The sequence below is a fragment of the Nilaparvata lugens genome, chromosome X (genome assembly GCF_014356525.2).
Source record: "Nilaparvata lugens isolate BPH chromosome X, ASM1435652v1, whole genome shotgun sequence".
Classification (NCBI taxonomy): Eukaryota; Metazoa; Arthropoda; class Insecta; order Hemiptera; family Delphacidae; genus Nilaparvata; species Nilaparvata lugens.
The window spans coordinates 8117856-8138421 of NC_052518.1; the positions used below are offsets into that span (position 1 = coordinate 8117856).

Sequence of the window (20566 nt, forward strand, 5' to 3'; positions counted from 1 at the left end):
TACACATCAGGGCTCCGGGATGGCTTGGATAAACGAATAATCTTCTTCAGGGCAGGCGGAATAAACACAGACGAGCATTCACTGGTGGAACTCGGGCAGCTAGCAGCTTATCTGGATCACCAGCAACTGTGGCCAGAGATCACTCACGATGCTGTCCACTGACTCAACAAACAAATTGTTGAATGCATCAGGGCTCGCAAAATCAAGCTGTCTCAACGGCAAGGACCGATGTGAGATTATCACATCCCGCCGCCTTACAGCGATTTGGTGTCTTTGAAGCAGATGCCAGCTTCTTAGCCTGCTCGATGTGCTATTTATAAATGGATTTGACACCTCTCCCTGTCACCATCGTTGCCATGTTCACACATATCCTTCAGAGCAAGCATGAGTCCCTTCAGCCCGGAAAGATCATCAGTGTACCACTCTTGATGACTTCTCATTCGTCCCTGTTTCTGCTGCAGCTGCTCAGAGCGATATGGTTTTTGTTTCTCAGGAAAAAATAAGTTGAATCTTTCTTGAAAATGATTGAAGAACGTCCCAATAAACCAGAGTCACCAGGGTTCTGGAGCACTACATCCCAGGGGGTGCTGGCCATATCATTCTTAAAAAGGATCAATGTATTTTCATGTTCGCAAGATGATCGCGCTGTCTTATTGTTGACTTCAATAATGCTACAGCAATAAATTAACCTCAAAAATGTGAAATGTTCAACCCAGCTGATCGGGTGACAAAAATAAATAAAATATTTTGACCAGGATTGCTGGGTAGCCTAATAGAACATTATGTTTATATAATAATTTGGTAATAAATATCATGATTATTGAATTTATTTTAATGTTTTATTATGAAAGGTAATCTGTCAATGTTTCAAAAGGTGAATGGCTTGATGGGAGTTTGGCTTCTTTCTTCTAAATGCTAATATGCTGGTATCTATTATTAAAAATGTTATTATAATTTTATATCATTCAATTTTGATAATTTTATATTCTAACACAGATATTCTAACGAAAACTTTAACCGCGCATGCGCAGCTGTTGGTTAGTTTGCCCTAGGAACTTGCCAAGCTCTTTCTTGCTCGACCTGCGATCATCTTCCGAACTGCTCGTGTAACGTTCGTTTGCGGAGCAGAGCGTAAGTCTGTACGCACCTTCACATTCTAACAGATACTACTTATCAATACAGTATCACATGGAGAGTGGTACTATAATGATAAGGCTGAAACTCACCTATTAACTTGGCCATTCTTAGCTGCACTGAACGCTCGCGCCAACCCAAAATCTGCCAGTTTAAGAATTCCTGTTTTGGTAATAAGTACGTTGGCCGCCTTCATGTCACGATGTAGAATCTGTTGAATAAAAAATGTATCAATAAATAATGTATCATAATTATTGTCCAATAATACATAATTTTCCAACAAACTATTTATTAAAAATACATAATAATAAGACAGAAAAGAGTTGTGATTGTATGCTTATTCTCAAAACCGTGTGGCACAATTTCCGAATTATATGTGTTGCCAAATTTCGCTGATAGCTTTCTTGAATTAATGCACATCAAAGCCAGAATTTCAATTTCCTTCTGCATTTTTCATGATTAATGAATGAAAGTCTATCGAGACAAGTTACCTGTCAAATGGGATTATACCCAAAAGATTGATCAATTTCCACACAGAAAAAACTAAACAAGTAGAGGACACATTATAAGAGTTTTTTGTAACTATTGTATGTAATATTGTAATTTATCTAATATTTTGTGTAATTGATGTTGTAGTTTTAGTTTTTTTGGAAATAAACATTTATTTATTTAGCTTTTATTATTTATTGATGTAATGTAATGATTATTAATAAATAAAGTCACATTCAAAATAGTGACGTCAATGAAGAAATCTTATACTAGGATCATGGTCTGTAGAAGTGCATTTTTTAAATTCAATTCAATTTATTTACAACACACAAGAAATTTGGATCAACAAGTTTAGGGTCGGAACCCACATAAACTTGAGGTCCACTCATCTCCTATTACCTACCCACAAGCCTGGAGCATCTGTGGGCATCATCCTCAACAAATATCATCCTACAATCAGTTTTATAAATGCAAAATTCAAGTTATATAATTTAAATGATTGACAAGTCCATATACCCCTTGGAGAGGAGGTCAGTGGCTGCTTAATTATCTATCCCACTGCAGTAGACATTTATGGCCAATAATTTTCAACTTGAATGAATTTTTATTTAATTCATGTATTTCTACAAAATGTGGGTGTGCCAGTTAAACGGCACTATTTTAGGTATTGAAGTAAAATTCACAGAAAATATTTTCCAAGTCAAATGTTTCAACAAATCGTAAGAACACAAATGGAAATTTTGTCTATTCAAGTAAGTGTAAGTAAAGGTGCGTACAGATATACGCGCCGCGAACATGAGGAATTCACTTTTAATCAGCTGACTATATCTGTATTTTTACAGAAACGGTAGGATACAGATATAAAAAGCTTGGCATCAGCTGATTGAAAGTGAATTACTCATGTTCGCGGCGCGTAAATCTGTTCGCACCTTGAGAATTTCAGTGTGAGACTTATATGTGCAAAATGATGGTCGCCACCTTACTCGAGTAATATTCAAAAATAACACTTTTTCTGTAATCAAACCAAAATTTCCATTTGTGTTCTTACGAATTGTTGGAATAAATGACTTGAAAATATTTTCTGTGAACTTTATTATCTAAAATATAAAACCTATTTCGGACTATGTGTAACCTTATCTAAATTTGGGAGAGGAATAGCACAAGGTTACCTTATTTTTCTCTCTCTCCCTATCATTTCGATGATGTATTATTGTATGAATCAATAAATAAATAGAACCGTTTGACTGCCCCACAATGTATATCTTTCTTCCAACATGTATAAACTTTCTTCAATCGATTCGCCAGTAAATTTGAGACAGTTTTAATCGCAGCTACTTAATATCCATAATTTTAGGTATAATCCTAGAAATTTTGTCAACTTGAAAACACACATCCCTGATAATGATAATTCTATCTGTTCCTGATTCGCAAGGATCTGTTACAAAGCACGTGAATTAAAGTAAGCATAAGAGAATTGAATAAAACTGAGTGGCGAGAATATTCTGACTCATCTTGAATTTTACTACTAGTCAATTAAATGACTAATTATTGACAAGATAATAATTTTACATTAACATTGGTAACACTGTTGGGAGTAATCAACTAATGGAATTCAGTAATTAAATTAGTCTTTAAAATTAAATAAGTCTAATCGGAAGACTTCATCAATACAAAAATAACTAAAACTAAACTTAATTCAATAAAGGAATGGGTGAAAATAAATTATTACTTTAAAATTCCCAATTGATAAACAAAACATATTTTTAAATTTTTCTTAAACACCGTATGTATAATTTTATTAATAATGTTTATTGAAGTATGCAAATGTCCACTAGTCTATTTTGAAATTCTAGTGCTATTTAAAATATTTGAAGTATCTTGGTTATATTAGGTATATATCTGATTAATTATATTACATTAAGGGCCGTTTGCCCAGTATAGATTGCTAAACTCGTTTAAGTTAATCCGAAAGTTTAAACTTGAATCGGTTTTCTCAGTGCATTTACTAATCCAGTTTAAGTTAAACTAGTTTAGCGTTAAGTTGGTAATAGAATGTCATCGTTTATACTATCAGGAAGGCTTATTTTACAGGAAATTTGTTATTTGTTTACAAACCATTAGTAATTTGAGATTATGTAGCTACTATTCAAGTATTTTCTTGTTCTTGTTCAAAATCCACAGAGTTGTAAGCTGTAGCCTACGGTTCTAAAAGTGAAAAGCGATCAAGAAATTCCTTAAAAAATTACGTTTAGTTGGCACCAGAAAATATATTTTAGAATGTAAGATAAGAAAGTTATTTTGTTACGCTTGAATCTACTATGGTCTTCCTCGTTTATTAGAAATATCTCGAAAGCAATAGGTATATCTCATTTATGTGTTATTAAAAACATGTTTTCCAATCGAAGAACACTGTTAAAAATTGTCTTATTTTCTATCAAGTGGTTTATTCAATCAAAATAATAAATTGGCAGTTGCTGTACTCAAGCAAAACCGTTAAAAAAATTCTCTATCTCAGAATAAATTATTTGTTTTTTGCCCAATTTTTCTCAGTTTCAAAATTTCTTCGCAGTCATCTTTATCAATCGCATTAAAAACTTCTATCAATTCATCCATTACTATTATTTTTACATTCAAACAATGATTTACTATAACCTAAATTAATAATAATTATCGTCTACAGAAGCATTAAAAACAACTGTCGAAAAATAATTTACTATAAGCTGTTTCCCCATCAAATCTTTACAGATGTCAAGTTAATCCAAATTATTTGGTTTAAACCTCCTGCTTTGGAGGTTTAAACTTTCCCAGAGTTTAAACTCGATACAGAGATTAAACTGATACTGTGCAAACGGAATTTTAGTTTAAACAAAAAAAATCCAGATTTGGTTTAAGCTTTAGCTTAAACTTACACTGTGCAAACGGCCCTAAGTGAATGATTTTATTTGTATTTGTCTATCTGTATTGTACTGGTCTGAATTATATTATAAAGAGCTAAATTAATTCTAAAATCATGTTAAAATATAGGTAAGACATGTTTTGAACTCGTGGCTAGAGCACAAGATTTCTTTTTCTAGCCACGCCAATTATTTAACTACAAATTATTCATTCATTTTCATGTAAAACTGTTGTTAATTGGTGAATAAAATTTGATTTGAAAATACTTTTTAGATAATTTCATTTAAAGCTTATGACTGTCTACTGACTCACCTTGTTACTGTGGATGTAGTACAATCCGTTCAGTAGTTGCTGCATGACTTTTTTTATTTCTCCAAGATTGAATTTCACCTGCACATTTGATAACAGTCCGGCAAGGTCGTGTTCACAGAACTCAAAAACTAGGTAAAAAGTAGAACGGTACTTGTTGAACTCAGTCGCTGCAAAAAAGTAGACTCTATTAATGAATAGTTTATTTTACTGAAACAATGGCAATACAACATCAAATTTAAACAAATTCACATAGTATGGACAAAATGGCCGTTTTCACATTTACTGCCCGTTCACATTTAATGGCCGTTTTTTTATTTGAAATGTATTTTTGTTTGTAACATGAAATGAATAAATAAATAACTGATTCCTTGACGGCACGGCACGACACGACACAACTCAATACGTCAACCTAATCAGCCAATCAGGGAGATTTCTGTCCTGTCGTTTCGTGCCGTCGAGGAATCGGTACGTGTGAAAAAGCCTGATGACGTAAGGGAACGGAAAATGTTCAATGTTACAGTTTGTGATCAGTTTTCAAATTGTAATTTGTAATCAATACAGTTTTATGTTACAAATGCAAAACTGTTCAGTGGGTAGTTGTTCATAATTTTGCACGATTCATGTGAACGCATTGCTACTTATTAATTATAGATCATTGGCCCTGTGAGGAATGTGTAATAGCGATGAGAGCATTCTATTCAAAATGGTGATATAATTATTGCCAAGCAGGGGATACTCGAAGAACATTGCCACATTTGAAATCATGAACGTGCTCCTGCGGGGATATCTTAAGCGCAGGCCACACCAAACTCGCTCCCGCGGCGGTAGCGAAGTTGAAAAACTCGCTTTCCATGTTATTAAATTGAGCAGGCCACACCGAGTTCGCTCCCGCAGAGAGAGTACCTCGGCGGTAGTTTCGCCGTGCCAGGCGAACTTTTGAAACGTCTGCTCGTGGTACTACCGCCGAGGTAGCGAACTCGGTCTGGCCTGCACAATTCAATAACATGGAAAGCGAGTTTTAAAAGTTCGCCTTTGGTAGCGCATGCTACTAGAGAACCACACTCATCAAAACAAAAACAAAACCAAACTACCGCTAGCGGACGTTTTTTGGTGTAGCCTGAACTACCACCGCGGGAGCGAGCTCGCTACCTCTAGCAGACGTTGGTGAGGCCAGTGCTTTAATCTTGAACGACGCCAACTGACCCAAGTCTGTTAAATGAGTTAATATATAATCATATTATAATATTCACATTGAGCCGAAGCCTAGTACGTGTGAACATTATAATATGATCATGATATGAACTCAACTAGGAGACTCGAATCACGTCGTGTCACGTCGCGTCGCAGTATGCGACTAGCCTTACAGACAAGGCTAGTTCACATCCTACGAACTAAAAAATATATTTATTTATTTATACATTAATACATACAAGTAATTCTCAACTATGAATGATTGAGAAAGGAACAAAGGCATAAAGCCAAAAACGGATCCTTTCACCAATTTAGATACCAATTTTTAACTACAAATTGTACAAAAATAGTACTCAAGGAATCACCGCGATTCTCAAAAATTTGCTACACTGTAATTCCATAACTGGCTGTGAACGCCGTATTAAAGCACAACTTTCCGATCGAAGAAATTCTAAGTCGAGAAGACACTTTTGGACATTTTGGTTGTAGATACAAAAATGGCATGTTAAATATATCAACAAAAATGGTATGTTGTATACATTTCAATTATTTCCATTGGAATATTCCATTACAATAATGATTTATTGATTAATGAGTATTTATTAGTGAAAATTAAGGTTTCATAATTTTCCATGAATATTACCTTTTGTTCTGCAAATTTCAATCAAATTCACAACATTTTCTTGTTTTAGAAGTTGCAATATACGTATCTCTCTGAGAGCAGTGATAGGAAACTGAAAAGCAAGAAACATTAAAATTGATTATTATTTTATACTTTAGTTAGGTTAGACATTTACATTGTTGTAGTATATGTAATTCATTAAAACACGATGTGAAGCTATTAATATTAAAAACTTGAAACTCTTCGAAACAAGATTAGATGGGTAGCGATAGTCTCGCCTGAGACATGTCTTGATGACTGCTCGCTGTGCCACCGCCACCGGCTCCAAGGCAAACGAGGAGGCTCCACCTCAAGCTATGACACCATACATAAGAACTGACTGGATATATGCGTAGTATGCCACCCGCAGTTGACCATCAATACAGTTTTATGTTACAAATGCAAAACTGTTCAGTGGGTAGTTGTTCATAATTTTGCACGATTCATGTGAACGCATTGCTACTTATTAATTATAGATCATTGCCCCGTGAGGAATGTGTAATAGCGATGAGAGCATTCTATTCAAAATGGTGATATAATTATTGCCAAGCAGAGGATACTCGAAAAACATTGCCACATTCGAAATCATGAACGTGCTCCTGCGGGGATATCTTAATCTTGAACGACGCTAACTGACCCAAGTCTGCTAAATGAGTTAATATATAATCATATTATAATTTTCACATTGAGCCGAAGCCTAGTACGTGTGAACATTATAATATGATCATGATATGAACTCAACTAGGAGACTCGGATCACGTCGTGTCACGTCGCGTCGCAGTATGCGACTAGCCTTACAGACAAGGCTAGTTCACATCCTACGAACTAAAAAATATATTATTTATTTATACATTAATACATACAAGTAATTCTCAACTATGAATGATTGAGAAAGGAACAAAGGCTTAAAGCCAAAAACGGATCCTTTCACCAATTTAGATACCAATTTTTAACTACAAATTGTACAAAAATAGTACTCAAGGAATCACTGCGATTCTCAAAAATTTGCTACACTGTAATTCCATAACTGGCTGTGAACGCCGTATTAAAGCACAACTTTCCGATCGAAGAAATTCTAAGTCGAGAGACCATTTTGGTTGTAGATACAAAAATGGCATGTTAAATATATCAACAAAAATGGTATGTTGTATACATTTCAATTATTTCCATTGGAATATTCCATTTCAATAATGATTTATTGATTAATGAGTATTTATTAGTGAAAATTAAGGTTTCATAATTTTCCATGAATATTACCTTTTGTTCTGCAAATTTCAATCAAATTCACAACATTTTCTTGTTTTAGAAGTTGCAATATACGTATCTCTCTGAGAGCAGTGATAGGAAACTGAAAAGCAAGAAACATTAAAATTGATTATTATTTTATACTTTAGTTAGGTTAGACATTTACATTATTGAAGTCATCTTTATTAAAAACCTAGATTTGAATGCAAATAATCCTACCATTTTAAATCAAAAGTTTCTAGAAAGGAATAGTTCCAAAATGAGACCCGAACAAAAAATAGTTATCTATTGTCTATTAACCATCCCTAACTCAAGTGTTTTTTAGGAATAAACACATTGAATTATTTATAAAAGCCTATCCACTAAATGAATCTAAAAAGAATACACTTTCAGAGAATATTTTATTTGAAATGAAAACAGATTAAATTTATGAAAATTAGATAATTTAAAATGCTCATCCAATAGGAATAGGTAATAAAGAAGTTTATTTTTCTACCAAATTATTATTTATTAGAAGAGCCATGGAGAGGAAAGCAATTTATCCCTCCAAACCAATATTCTGGTCGTGTAAGCTTTTCATAGATGATTTTAATGTTTAATCCCACTAAATTGATTAGTTTTTCTTGAAAATTTACGAGAAACAGGTTTGTGTTCATCCCCTTGAGTATTTCACAATGATAGACTCAAGTTTTGTTATGAATCATCATAATGAAATGAATCCTACATTAAAAATACTTACACCTTCCTTCTCATTCTCCATGAGAACTTTCTTCATGGCAACAATCTTTTTGGGATTCGCCTTCTCTCTTGCTTTGAAAACCTCCCTGCAAACAAAAATAAAACCATATTGTTGAAAGTCGAACACAGAAAAATCCACCTATAATCTCAATTTTCATGCTCATTTTTACGAGTACTTCATCGATCATTTGATCCTTTCAATATTTATGTAAAATTGCGCGTTGGAACGAAACGGAAAAACGTCCGCATGATGGAGCATCAGTTAGAGAGCAATGCAGTTAGACAATGGACACTCAGTGACATCGACGAAACCCATCTTCTACGGCTGGCCACTAACGGTAGAACATACATGCTACACATGATTCATCATCAACGAGGTCATGTCAGAGGCCCTGAAATTGATCAGTTGCAACCTGAAAACTCTGACACCAGACCTGAGCCAGGCAGGTCACGCGATATTATTATAATTATCAACGAGGGGGTTCTAACATAAAATAAACATCCAATAATAATAAATAAACCACAGGAAAATTACAAATCATAATGATACAAAAATAATTTTACCTCAAATAGAGTAGCGAAGGAAAAAATAATCAAAAAAAATCGGAGATACATAAGACCTAACCTCACATAATTTTGCTTGAAGCGTTTCGATGTTATGTCATAATAATATATTACAATTAAATGAATTGAATTGTTTGTCATGTACGGTTTACCGTTAGCGGCCAGCCTTAGGTTTTCGTTTGTGCGTAGATTGTCGCCGACAACTACGAACATACGAAGGGTCGTGCTCCATTGCAATTTGACTAATTCGTGGTTGACAGCGGATCAAGCGTTTTCGTTTGCACGACTCGGTCGTAATGTAAAACGTCACATATTCAGACCAATGTTAGGTTATCTCCCATTACATTGATTATAGACTATTTTCAATTGAATAAACAAGTTGACTAATTCGTGGTTGACAGCGGATCAAGCGTTTTCGTTTGCACGACTCGGTCGTAATGTAAAACGTCACATATTCAGACCAATGTTAGGTTATCTCCCATTACATTGATTATAGATTATTTTCAATTGAATAAACAGTCCCATCGAAAATATTATTAGGCTATGATTATTGACATGAATATAATCACAGCTATTTCTATTTATCCGTTAGGTTAGGTTAGGATGGCGTTTGAAGAACAAAAAGCGTTTTTGTATTACACTTTGCAAGGACTAATGATGCGCACTTACAAGAAATAAGTTTACAGATGCTCCACTGATGCCAACAAACAAAACTGTTTGAGTTTCTCTTTCCTTTGATACATGACTGTGGCTCATTTTGAAACAACCAGTTCATTAAAACTTTGATCTATTTCAATTTAGTTTCCTCGGTCGTCTTTCCTGTTGCTTGCTGGACCTTCTTAAGATATTTAAGGTTAGAATTCCTTGCGGAAAGCCGAGAGACTCCTTCTGGAGGAGCCCTGTCGCATGTTCGTTCTGCAGTGACAATTTGCATGAATGAAAGCACCCGTCATTCAACACAGAACTCATTTTTTTCGTCGACGATAGTTTGCGCACAAACGAAAACCCACCTTAAGCTGGATTGCCACATATCAGTATCAGAGTGCATGTCCCGTAAAGTGGCAATATAATCCCCATGCATTCTAATGAGACAGTTCCCACTCAGCCCGGCTGAACAAGTGTGAATAGTAGCTCATTAGAACTTGTGGGAATAATAATCTCACTGTGCCGGACACGTTCACTGATACTGATAGGAATCCGCATCCAGATCAGTGCTTGAAACAACGAAGGAGGTATAAGGTTCTCCTAAGTCATAACCTTAACCTTTGGACAACATAAACATTTTATCAAAATTTTTGGAGAGAAATAGTACAGGCTCAGCCTAGTTTTTCCTCCAAATGTCATAATTATATAATGATTAAAGTGCTTTATACAATACATGAATAAATAAAACTCAGAACTGCAGGATCTGGAATGTAGATGATTACTTATAAATTCAAACATCCGCGCATTCCAAATAGCTTGCATTGAAAGCCGAGGTTATCATTCTGGTTTACACTCATTTGCAAATTAATAGGCTATGGTACGTCTGGCCCCTCTGTTGGATATTGAAACGAGTCAATTGCGGTAATGCTTAAAGCGGTGTTTACCGTTTACATTAGTCAAGTTTCATTGAACAGAAACATGAATCCACAATAATAGAAACTTTAATACACTATACCAATGTACACTATTCATCTGGTTTTGTTAATCCAAAAAATATGATCAGGGGTCCAAGGAAACCTTCAAGTTTTTGTGAATCAAGTACCTAACCTAGTTGAATATGTTTGATTTTTGCATTCAACTTGAATCTTTGTACAAACCAACTTACAAAAGGGGAAATTAATAAAACCAGTTGTCGGTCAATGTAGAATGAATAAAAACAGCTAAATAAAAAGTATAATGTAAATGAGGAAGGGAACATTGAGATTAAACAGATTTTTACTTCATAATTATATACTTTTGAGGTTATGAGAACTTCAAATTAGCAAGAATCGTCCATTTCACCCAAACGCCGAGAAAACTTGAATTGTAGGATACTGTAAACGCAGTTTCGATAAGAATAAATATAGGTGATTTGGTAATATAGGCCTAAGTGACCACACTAAATACGATACTGTTAAGAAGATAGTCTGCTGCCTAGAAATCACCTTGTTTTGGTATTGACAGCCGGCATCGTGAACTTAGCTCATTATAATCATCAAGTTAATCATTAAATAGCCTAAATAGACAAATTAATTATTTTTACTCGTTATATTTTTTCAGGGAAGTTTTCAATATTTTTTAACTAGGAAATTGTGAGGTCATTTTGAAATCTTTGCAAGATGCTGTCACAATGGTTGGCATGTAACTTATAACAAAGTCCTCAAGAGTAAAGACTACGGTAGGCCTATGACTATGAATGATTCAAGAAGTACTTACCCAAAGGTTCCTTGTCCGATTTTTGCAATTTTCTCGTACTTAGAAGCCTCATCACAAAATGGGAAATTAAATTCTTCAATGTATTTCTCTTTATCCTTTATGTTCATTTGAGTGGTGTCACTCAGCATTGGATTTGGAGTCGGAATCGGATTTACGCGATTAGGCAACATGATTGTAGAGTATAAATATAAAATTACAACTTGAATTCAATTAAAAGAATTTATACATTGTTCAAAAACTTCCAAACAAGAATTTGTTTTCAAGTATAGGTAACTAAAACGACCAAGCAACGTTTTGCAACGATCAAAACCAAACACCAAACAAGCAACACGCACGGAACGGACACACCTGTTCTCAGAATTCTGAAACTTCAGTTCTACCAACCAAAGTGATTTAATACTGATCCAGAACACAGGAATCTTTCTTCTCATGCTTTTTTAGGAATTACTGTTGAAAAATATACTTTTCGTGTGGAATTTATATCATTCGCGGGAGAGTATATGAAATGATGTAATTTTCATATGAGAATCGAATGACCACAATAAGCCTATTCTTTTCTCCCATGGAAAGTGGCACACCTATGGTGGCTGAAAAATTCTCCATTGGTAATTTTGACTGCTCTCGTAGTTGCTTGAAGCATGAAGTGAAACTGGATCATAGAGTAAAATATCCAAGTTATGACAAGAAGGTCTTCACACAAACTGGTAACTTCATCTTTATTGAATTGAAAAGAGTGGAAACAATATTTATTATGGTCTTACTTCTGAGTGAGTTCTTCTATGTCTATTCAAATTTCCCTTAAGAGAGAATCCTTTATGGCAGATTGAGCATTTATAGGGTCTTTCACCGGAGTGAATTCTCTTATGTACAATTAAACTTCCCTTTTGATGAAATCCAGTATTGCAAATTGAACATTTATAGGGTCTTTCACCGGAGTGAATTCTCTCATGTGCATTCAAGTTAGTCTTTATAGTGAACCTTTTATTACAAATTGAACATTCAAAGGGTTTTTCCCCAGAGTGGATTCTCTCATGTGCATTCAAGTAAGTCTTTGTAATGTACGTTTTATTACAAATTGAACATTCAAAGGGTTTTCCCCGGAGTGAATTCTCTCATGTGCATTCAAGTTAGCCTTTGTAATGAACCTTTTATTACAAATTGAACATTCAAAGGGTTTTTCCCCGGAGTGGATTCTCTCATGTGCATTCAAGTTAGTCTTTATAATGAACCTTTTATTACAAATTGAACATTCAAAGGGTTTTTCCCCGGAGTGGATTCTCTCATGTCTTTTCAAACTCCATTTGCAAGATAATGTTTTAGTGCAGACCAAACATTTATGGGGTTTTTTATCAGAGTGGATTCTCTCATGTAAATTCAAATCTTCTTCAGAAAAGAGTGCTTTATTACAAACTGAACATTTATAAGTCCTCACACCCCTGCAGACATCTATTTGCTCTTCTAGCACTGGATCAACAACGTCATCATCATCATCATCATCATATTCTTCTTCTTCTCCCACTTCTCCATCTTCCTCCCCATTTTCTATGTAGTCCCACTTATCATCAAACTCTTCATTTTTTATTATCAACTCTTCATGAAATTCTGCATCATGTTCTATTTTCACTCTAATACCATCTTCATGGCAAGTCTCAAGATTTCCATCTGCTATTGGATCATGTGACTTCCCTTCTTCTCCAATGATAGCATTCTCTTCAATTGCCCTTGCACTGTTGTCATCTCCCTCACCTTCTGTCTCCTCTTCATAGTCAACTTCTTCATCCTTTATGATCAACTCCTCATCCTTAATTTCTTCCTTCACTCTTACTGATTCAGCTCTTGTCTCCTCTTCCTCAACTGCACTGACATATTCTCTCTTTTCTTCATTCTCCACATTTTCTTGTTTAATTGGTTGTTCAACATTACAATTTTCACGAAATTCTTTTTTCTGCAATGTCACTTCTTCCGGCTTGATTTTTTCTACACTGTTTCCCCTCCATTCTGTTTTCTCTCCACTTTCCCCATCCATCACCTCCTCTCCAGCTGGGTGTTCTGAAAATCATAAAGTAACAAAGATGAATGAATTATTAGAAATTGCAGTTAACCAACTGCTATAGAAAGGTCCACGTTATAATGGCAGTGGAGAAAGATAGGAGAAAAACGTTGCCGATAAACTGTCTTGTTAATACCTTCTATAGATGGTAGCTGATACAGGTTTATTGATGTAATATCAACTGGTCATTCTGGTTTAAAATAATCAATTATATTTTATTAAGCAAGAAATTATATTTTCCAATAATTATTTCTCAATTAATTTTCATAGCGAAGATTAAATATTTTGTTAATTATTAATTCTACATTGTTAAAAGACGATCTGGCAACAGAGCAAAGCAAGAAAGAGATAGCGCTGTACGCTTTGTTGAATGACAGACAAGGATAGCAATACCATTGCTAATCAAACACTGCCATTATAAGGTGAACCTCACTGTAGAATATTACAATAATAATGATGATCAATTAAAATAACCAATGAAATATATACAGAGTATTCTGAAAAAAGGTGCCCATAAGTCAGGGCGTGATTCCTCACATGAAAAGAAAAAAAAAGTTCCAATTAACATAGGTCCGGAAATGCTTGGTTAACAATTTATACAGAGTGGAAGATTTTTTCTGAATTTCTGTGCCCCTGCTGAAACGAAGCCCTACGGGTATTTGTTAGCTGTTTATTAAGATGTACAATTCAGCGTACTTTATGTAAAATGAACAGGAAAATTGAATAAAACCGTTTCCAGACCTGTAGCTACAGTAATTTTTAATATATGTGACGAAATACGCGAAACTTGGTCCCGAAAAACAAGTTCCTTAAAGGTTTGAAGCAGATTTACTATGTTAAATATACAATTAACACAAAATATGTATCAACAGAACTTGTAGAAAATTTAATTTCGAAGAGAAATATGTAGAATAAGTCTATAATAGACAAACGTAACCTTGAAAAAATGATCCTTAATTAAGATTTTATTTTAATTAAGATCCTATTTTACATACAAAACGCATGAAAAATAGAGAGCTTAACAGATTTTGTCTATTTTTCATGCGTTTCGTATGTAATTGAGGATTATTTTTTTAAGGTTGCATTTGTCTATTATACACTTATTCTACTTCTATCTCTTCAAAATTAAATTTTCTACAAGTGTGTAGAAAAATATTTTGTGTTTATTGTACATTTAACATAGTAAATCTACTTCAAATGTTAAGGCTGTTCAGTACACTTTTTTATTATTTAAATTGGATAATCTTTTTCAATATAATTGTTAAGATCAATATAAGAGTGAGAAAAGGTTGCAACTGAAATTTTCAAGTGGTCTACTAAGCGAGTTATAGGTTGTTGAAGTGCTAACTTTCCAGATTCCGTTTTCTTTCCAGATCATAAATAGTTTCGACTATATTAACAGAACTTCTCTTAAAAATTCAAAAAATTGTTATAAATGGCAGTGAGAATGTACTTCCTATTATGGTCACTGTTAACACACTTACGCTCGTTACACACTGTAACGCGGCGGCGTTAAACTGCCGTTGCCGCCTCGAAAAAAAGTCGAGCTTCTTACACATTCAGCGGCAAAAATACCGCCAAACATCGAGCGGCAAAATTACCGCCACGTATCATCCAGTAGCCAAAATAATTATGGTAGTTCTTCATCGCAAATGTGTTGTGACTTCTCTGTTTCATGAGTGTTCAGTTAATATGTATTTTGCACATTTTTTGAAGTATATATTATCAAGTGTTTAACTCAAAATGGAAAGGCAACAACTTTTAGCACTTTTGTTGTACCGTAGAAGGAAAAGAAAACAGCAGAGAGATCGCCTTGTTTGGATTCATACCATAAACCTGAGAAGAAAAGAAGTTGGAGCATTTTGTACGTTGTTTGAAGACTTGAGAAATGACGAGGCAAAATTCTTTAATTATTTTCGTATGTCTGTTTCTTAAATATGTCGAGGGTTTTGTCCCACAAAGCTGGCCTCTGTTCTACAAAAATGATATTAACAACTCATTGTCTATTAACTCACTCATTTTTTCACACTCGTCAACCACAAACACTTGGAACAATAAATAAATGTTATAAACAACTCACAAACTTTACAACAAGACACAAATTAAAAGGCTGATTTTCAAAGACCTCTGACTTGGAGCAACTGGGAAAGACGACTGATCAGCGGCGACGGTAGACAACCGCCAAATGTGTAAACGCCCATTAGGTCGCGTACGCCACTGCGTAGACAAGAGCGGCAAAAACACTGCCAGCCGCAGTGGCAGTGGACGGCTGCACAGCTGCCGCCAACGGCAATATGTTCGCGCGGCGTTTCTGCCGCCCAGTGTGTAAGCTTCCATCTAAGTCTATAGAATACTGCTCGAACGGCGGCGACGGCGAAATTACCGCCGCGGCAGAAACCGCCCAATGTGTAACCGGTGTTACGCGACTCAGGTCGAGAAGAGACTCGACTCTAGTCGAGAGCATGTGTTTCCAAATGGTGACACTCAGACCAGTCGATTCTAGTCCCCGCGACGTCACCATTTGAAAACATATGCTCTCGACTAGAGTCCAGTCTCTTCTCGACCTGAGTCGCGTAAGTGTGAGTTGAACCTTAAACTGTCAGCATTCTTTATAAGCAATATCAATGAATCTCATTCAAGTAATACTGACAGTTGAAAGTTCTTGTGGTCAAGTGGATAGAGTGATTTCCTAGCAGCCTAAAAATCCCAGGTTCAAACCCGCTCATATCCAAAAGTTTTTGAACAGGTCACTCCCGTGCTATCGGATGGGCACGTTAAATTGTCCCATTGAAAAAGGCCCATTGACGGCTTAAATGATATATTCAGGCGAGATGCAACTTCCGTCAGGAACTACCCACCAATAAAAACCATACGAATATAGTTATTTATTAGTTGAAAATTAATTTTGCTACATCGCAGGAATTTCACTAGAATAACACTATAATTTTGTTAGGACCATAATTTTATTTTTTTTATTGAATAACATCGTCTTTTTCAATCAATTCAAATTCAAACTTAGAAGAGGGTTTACAGTAACCAGAATTTAAAAAATCAATTGGACTACTTGTTGAATTCCTACTTTCAACCTCAGCAACAACTTTACTAATATTCTTTATGAAGAATTCATTGAACTGGTCTGAACTTAATGGACTATTGTTTTTCACCAACAATGATTTACTAGACTGTTTTTTAATTACATCCTAGATTGCCTTGCTTTTGTTCTTTGATTCAGAAATTATCTTGTCATTCTTATTTCTTCTGGTAGTCTCTAGTTTGTCCCTAAACTCTTTTTTGTTTCTCTTATATTGTATTTTTATGTCATTATTACCAGTAGCAAGGTAAGCGCTGTACAACAGATCACAGGTGTTCTTTATAGCGAGCAGTTCTAGATTGTAAACCTTACTGGGTTTGGGAGCAGTTGATTTAATTTCAAGTATTTTCAATGGAAAAGCTGTATCTACTATTTTTTTCAATGTATCTAGAAAGAATGACGTTTTCAATTCTAAATTTTCCTCTACATACAAACTAGTCCAATTCATTTCAAATAAAATATTTTGGAAAACTGAAATGTTATTATCGTTTATGTGCCGTATTGTCTTCGTTTCATTAATATTTCCTTTCGTCTGTTTAGTGGAGAGAGTATTCCTGATAACCAGACCCCAATGGTCAGAAAACCATGTTCTCACAACTACACATCTAAATGAATTCTCAGGAATCGTAGTTACAATGTTATCAATACATGTCCCTCCATTTAATGCACTGGGCCTAGTTATACTATTGAAACCCACCCTGAAACCAAATGAAACTAAAAGCTCTTTTAACCCTTTAATATTATTATCATCACTCATGAAATCATAATTGAAGTCTGCACATAAAATAAGTCTGTCAGTGTATTTGAAGGCATTTTCCAATACCCCACTTAGTCTTTCCAAGAATATTTCTAAATTATTGTTGTCAGTGTTTGATCTGTACAGGGATAGGACTATAATATTTGTTTCCAATAACTGCACCGCTGTCACTTCCAATACCATTTCTACTGATAACTTGTTTATACTTTTAAACAACTATTTCAACAAACAAATATTTCAATTTTTTTGTATTTTAGACCATTCCTTACATATATAAGACACCCACCATGCTTCCTGTTACCCCTACAGTAGTAATTACCAACAACATACCCATCAATGCCAAAGAATTCCACCTCACTAGGCTCCAGCCAAGTCTCAACAATACAGGCGACATCGACATTGAGTTTTCCAAGATAATACTCTACCGAGTCCAACTTGTTCCTGATGCATTGGACATTCCAGTGGAAGATTGTCATTTCTTTCTTTTCATAACTATTGTTTTTATCTGAGGAGAATCTAGAATCAATAAAATTATCCACTATATCTACATAATCTAAACATGGATCTCTATGTTTTTTGTTGCCTCTAAAAAAGATCGAGGTCTTGTAATGACTGGTATTTCCATGCTTGGAGATGGAGGCCCAGCCACAACCAAACAAGAGTCACTATCGAAAGATTCAACCGCAGGAAGGACAATAGAAGGAGGATTGCCAGCCGTGACAGGAGAAACAGTCTGCTCTCTTCCACCACGCACCCGAGCACCCACCAATAATTCCAACAAATCACCTGCAATTCGTTTTTTTCCATGTATATTCAGGTGTAACCCATGTCCAGTATGAAATCGTGCCTGATAGTTCCATACGTTAATCATACTAAGAGAAAACTCATGTGAAATCGACTGAACGACACCATTAAAAAACTCTATACATTTGTTGGTGTGTGCTCCCGCCTTCAGATCATACCTGTATGGGATTGTCGATAGAATCAACTCCACCTCTCGCTTCAAATCACCAATCACTTTGCGGAGTTTTGTCACACAATTAAAAATAACACCCTCAGCAGAGGATTCATCAAAGCTGTTTGTTCCCCCTATAAGAACAATTGTGTCATTCTTTTTTATCTCACCTTGCTTGAAAGACGATACAATGCCATCCAAAATAATATTAATTGGTGTGCTAGATGCAATAAACGATTTGAACTTTGAACCAGATAATGAACTATTCCTATCCAACAGCTCCCTCAAGCCTCTCACATGGCTGTCTCCCCACAGCCAAACATTGCGACAATTGTCAACAGGAACTTTGAAAGACGTATTCCTCATATGAGCAATACTTTTTACCTTTTGTACATTGAAAAAAGAACTCATCATGGAGCATGAATGAAGAAAACCCTTCAGCACCACCCCAGCTCTCTCGACATTGGTTTCCATATCCAACAGTAAGCGTCCATTTTCCTTCAACTCAGACTACAATTTGGAAATTCTATTAAGAAATTGTTTTTTCTCGCTGTACATCCCCTCATTCTGAACAACACTAACAGCATGGCAACCGGTATTTTGATTGATATTGTTTGATTCAATCATACTCTCATCCACTATCTCCGTTTGAACTCCAAATTCCCTAACCTCTGCTCTATCATTGAGTTCCATGATCAACTTGTCATTCATGATAGAACGGTCTAAAGCCGCATTTCGCTGTACCAATAAACGAGAATTCTCCTCCAACAAAAGCTGATTCTCAATCGTTAGCTTTTCAACAAGATGATAACATCTTACACAGACTTCTTGAGAAACAGATTCATCCATCCTATCGTTGTTGATACTTTCTACAGCCTCTTGACCGCTCAATAATCCCGCCGCATCATATAGCTCAGCCTCTTTGACCTGAGAAATAGGGGTAGAAGACTTTGACGCAGAATCACGAACTGAAATAATAACACTATTATTTGCTGAAAGCAGTGGCACATCATCACAGACCAAATCCTCATAAGTGGAATCATTGTTGGTCTGGGACACATCATCACAAGGGGGAGAATGAATGTGAGAACTGGACTGACTCATATCTACAATTTTTCTAATTTTACTATCAGTTTTAATAGTAGCTTTGCAGTCCTTTGCAAGACAGCGCCAATGTATATTTCCTAATGAATTAACATTTGTTTTTCGGTAAGAAAATCTTTTAAAGGTCAGTTTAGGATTTCCTCTGTTAGTTTTTCCAACAATAAAGTCAGCCATTCCTTCCTCTATCCAGAGTCAATAGTAGATTAATTAAATAATAGGTTCTGGTAATAATAAACTTTTTTATGTCATAATACCATGAGTTGAGACGAAGAAAAAAAATAATAATATAAAGAAATTAATATACAGAACTGTAAGTACAAATATGAATATTTTAGCTATCTATACAAGAGTAGTGTAGATCATTATTTGATAGTCACCACCAGGCCCGGCCCCAGGGGTGGGCGGACCGGGCGGCCGCCCAGGGCGGCAGGTTTTGGGGGCGGCAAATTTAAAGGAACGAAAAATTTAAAAATACAAATGAATAATAAATTCATAATATCAAATGTGAATGGTAAAATTATATAAGACGCTTTTCAACCTCGAGCTAATGAAGACTTTTCTAAGATCAACAATGTTCCAGGAACGTCAGAGTGGTCTAGCGAACATAAAATAGTTCAGTCCCTGATCTTGAAGAATTGGTGAAGGAATTTCCCCATGCAAAGGTCAGACGAGTTCTATTAATTGAACAGGTGTGTTAAACAAATTTGTAGAAATCGTAGTTCTAATTACTATGTTGCAGTCTACGTCTTAAGGCTGTGCAAAGGCTAAAAATAAACTTTCTTGTACTGGTGATATTTTTCAAAGTTTTTCGATTTGTATTTTTTTCTTAGAAAAACATTTTCTTCCAATCATTACTTTTTGAGATATGAACGCCTAAAGTTTAAATTTTTGGGACAGGACATTTCAAATTCGGTACAAAACATTTGGAACATTTTGAGACATTTTCTGTAAATATCAATTTTTGAAAAAGTTATTCAATT

The 20566-nt window shown here is 35.1% G+C and overlaps 2 protein-coding genes across 7 annotated transcripts in view; both read right to left on the minus strand.

Annotated features, from left to right (window-relative positions):
- LOC111044370 (cyclin-dependent kinase 9) overlaps positions 1 to 12348 on the minus strand; it is a 28176-nt gene extending 15828 nt beyond the window's left edge. For 3 of the 4 annotated variants that reach the window (XR_005573124.1, XR_005573123.1, XM_022329497.2), the window contains exons 1-5: positions 11630 to 12348; positions 8667 to 8751; positions 7940 to 8030; positions 4831 to 4997; positions 1227 to 1345 (exon numbers count right to left, since the gene is read on the minus strand). Coding sequence is in view for 2 of the 4 variants with exons in the window: in XM_022329497.2 (XP_022185189.1) it covers positions 1227 to 1345; positions 4831 to 4997; positions 7940 to 8030; positions 8667 to 8751; positions 11630 to 11799 (632 nt within the window). In the remaining 2 variants the exon portion in view is untranslated. Of the gene's footprint in view, positions 1 to 1226; positions 1346 to 4830; positions 4998 to 6664; positions 6795 to 7939; positions 8031 to 8666; positions 8752 to 11629 lie in introns of those variants that run through there. The other variant, XM_039442335.1, reaches the window with a different exon arrangement.
- Positions 12349 to 12594: 246 nt separating this feature from the next.
- Positions 12595 to 20566, minus strand: part of LOC111044364 (zinc finger protein 23) — a 35246-nt gene continuing 27274 nt past the window's right edge. For all 3 annotated transcript variants that reach the window (XM_039442338.1, XM_039442337.1, XM_039442336.1), the window contains one exon: positions 12595 to 13678. In XM_039442338.1, coding sequence (XP_039298272.1) covers positions 12669 to 13655 — 987 coding nt within the window. In that variant the 5' untranslated portion in view covers positions 13656 to 13678 and the 3' untranslated portion in view covers positions 12595 to 12668. The remainder of the gene's footprint in view (positions 13679 to 20566) is intronic.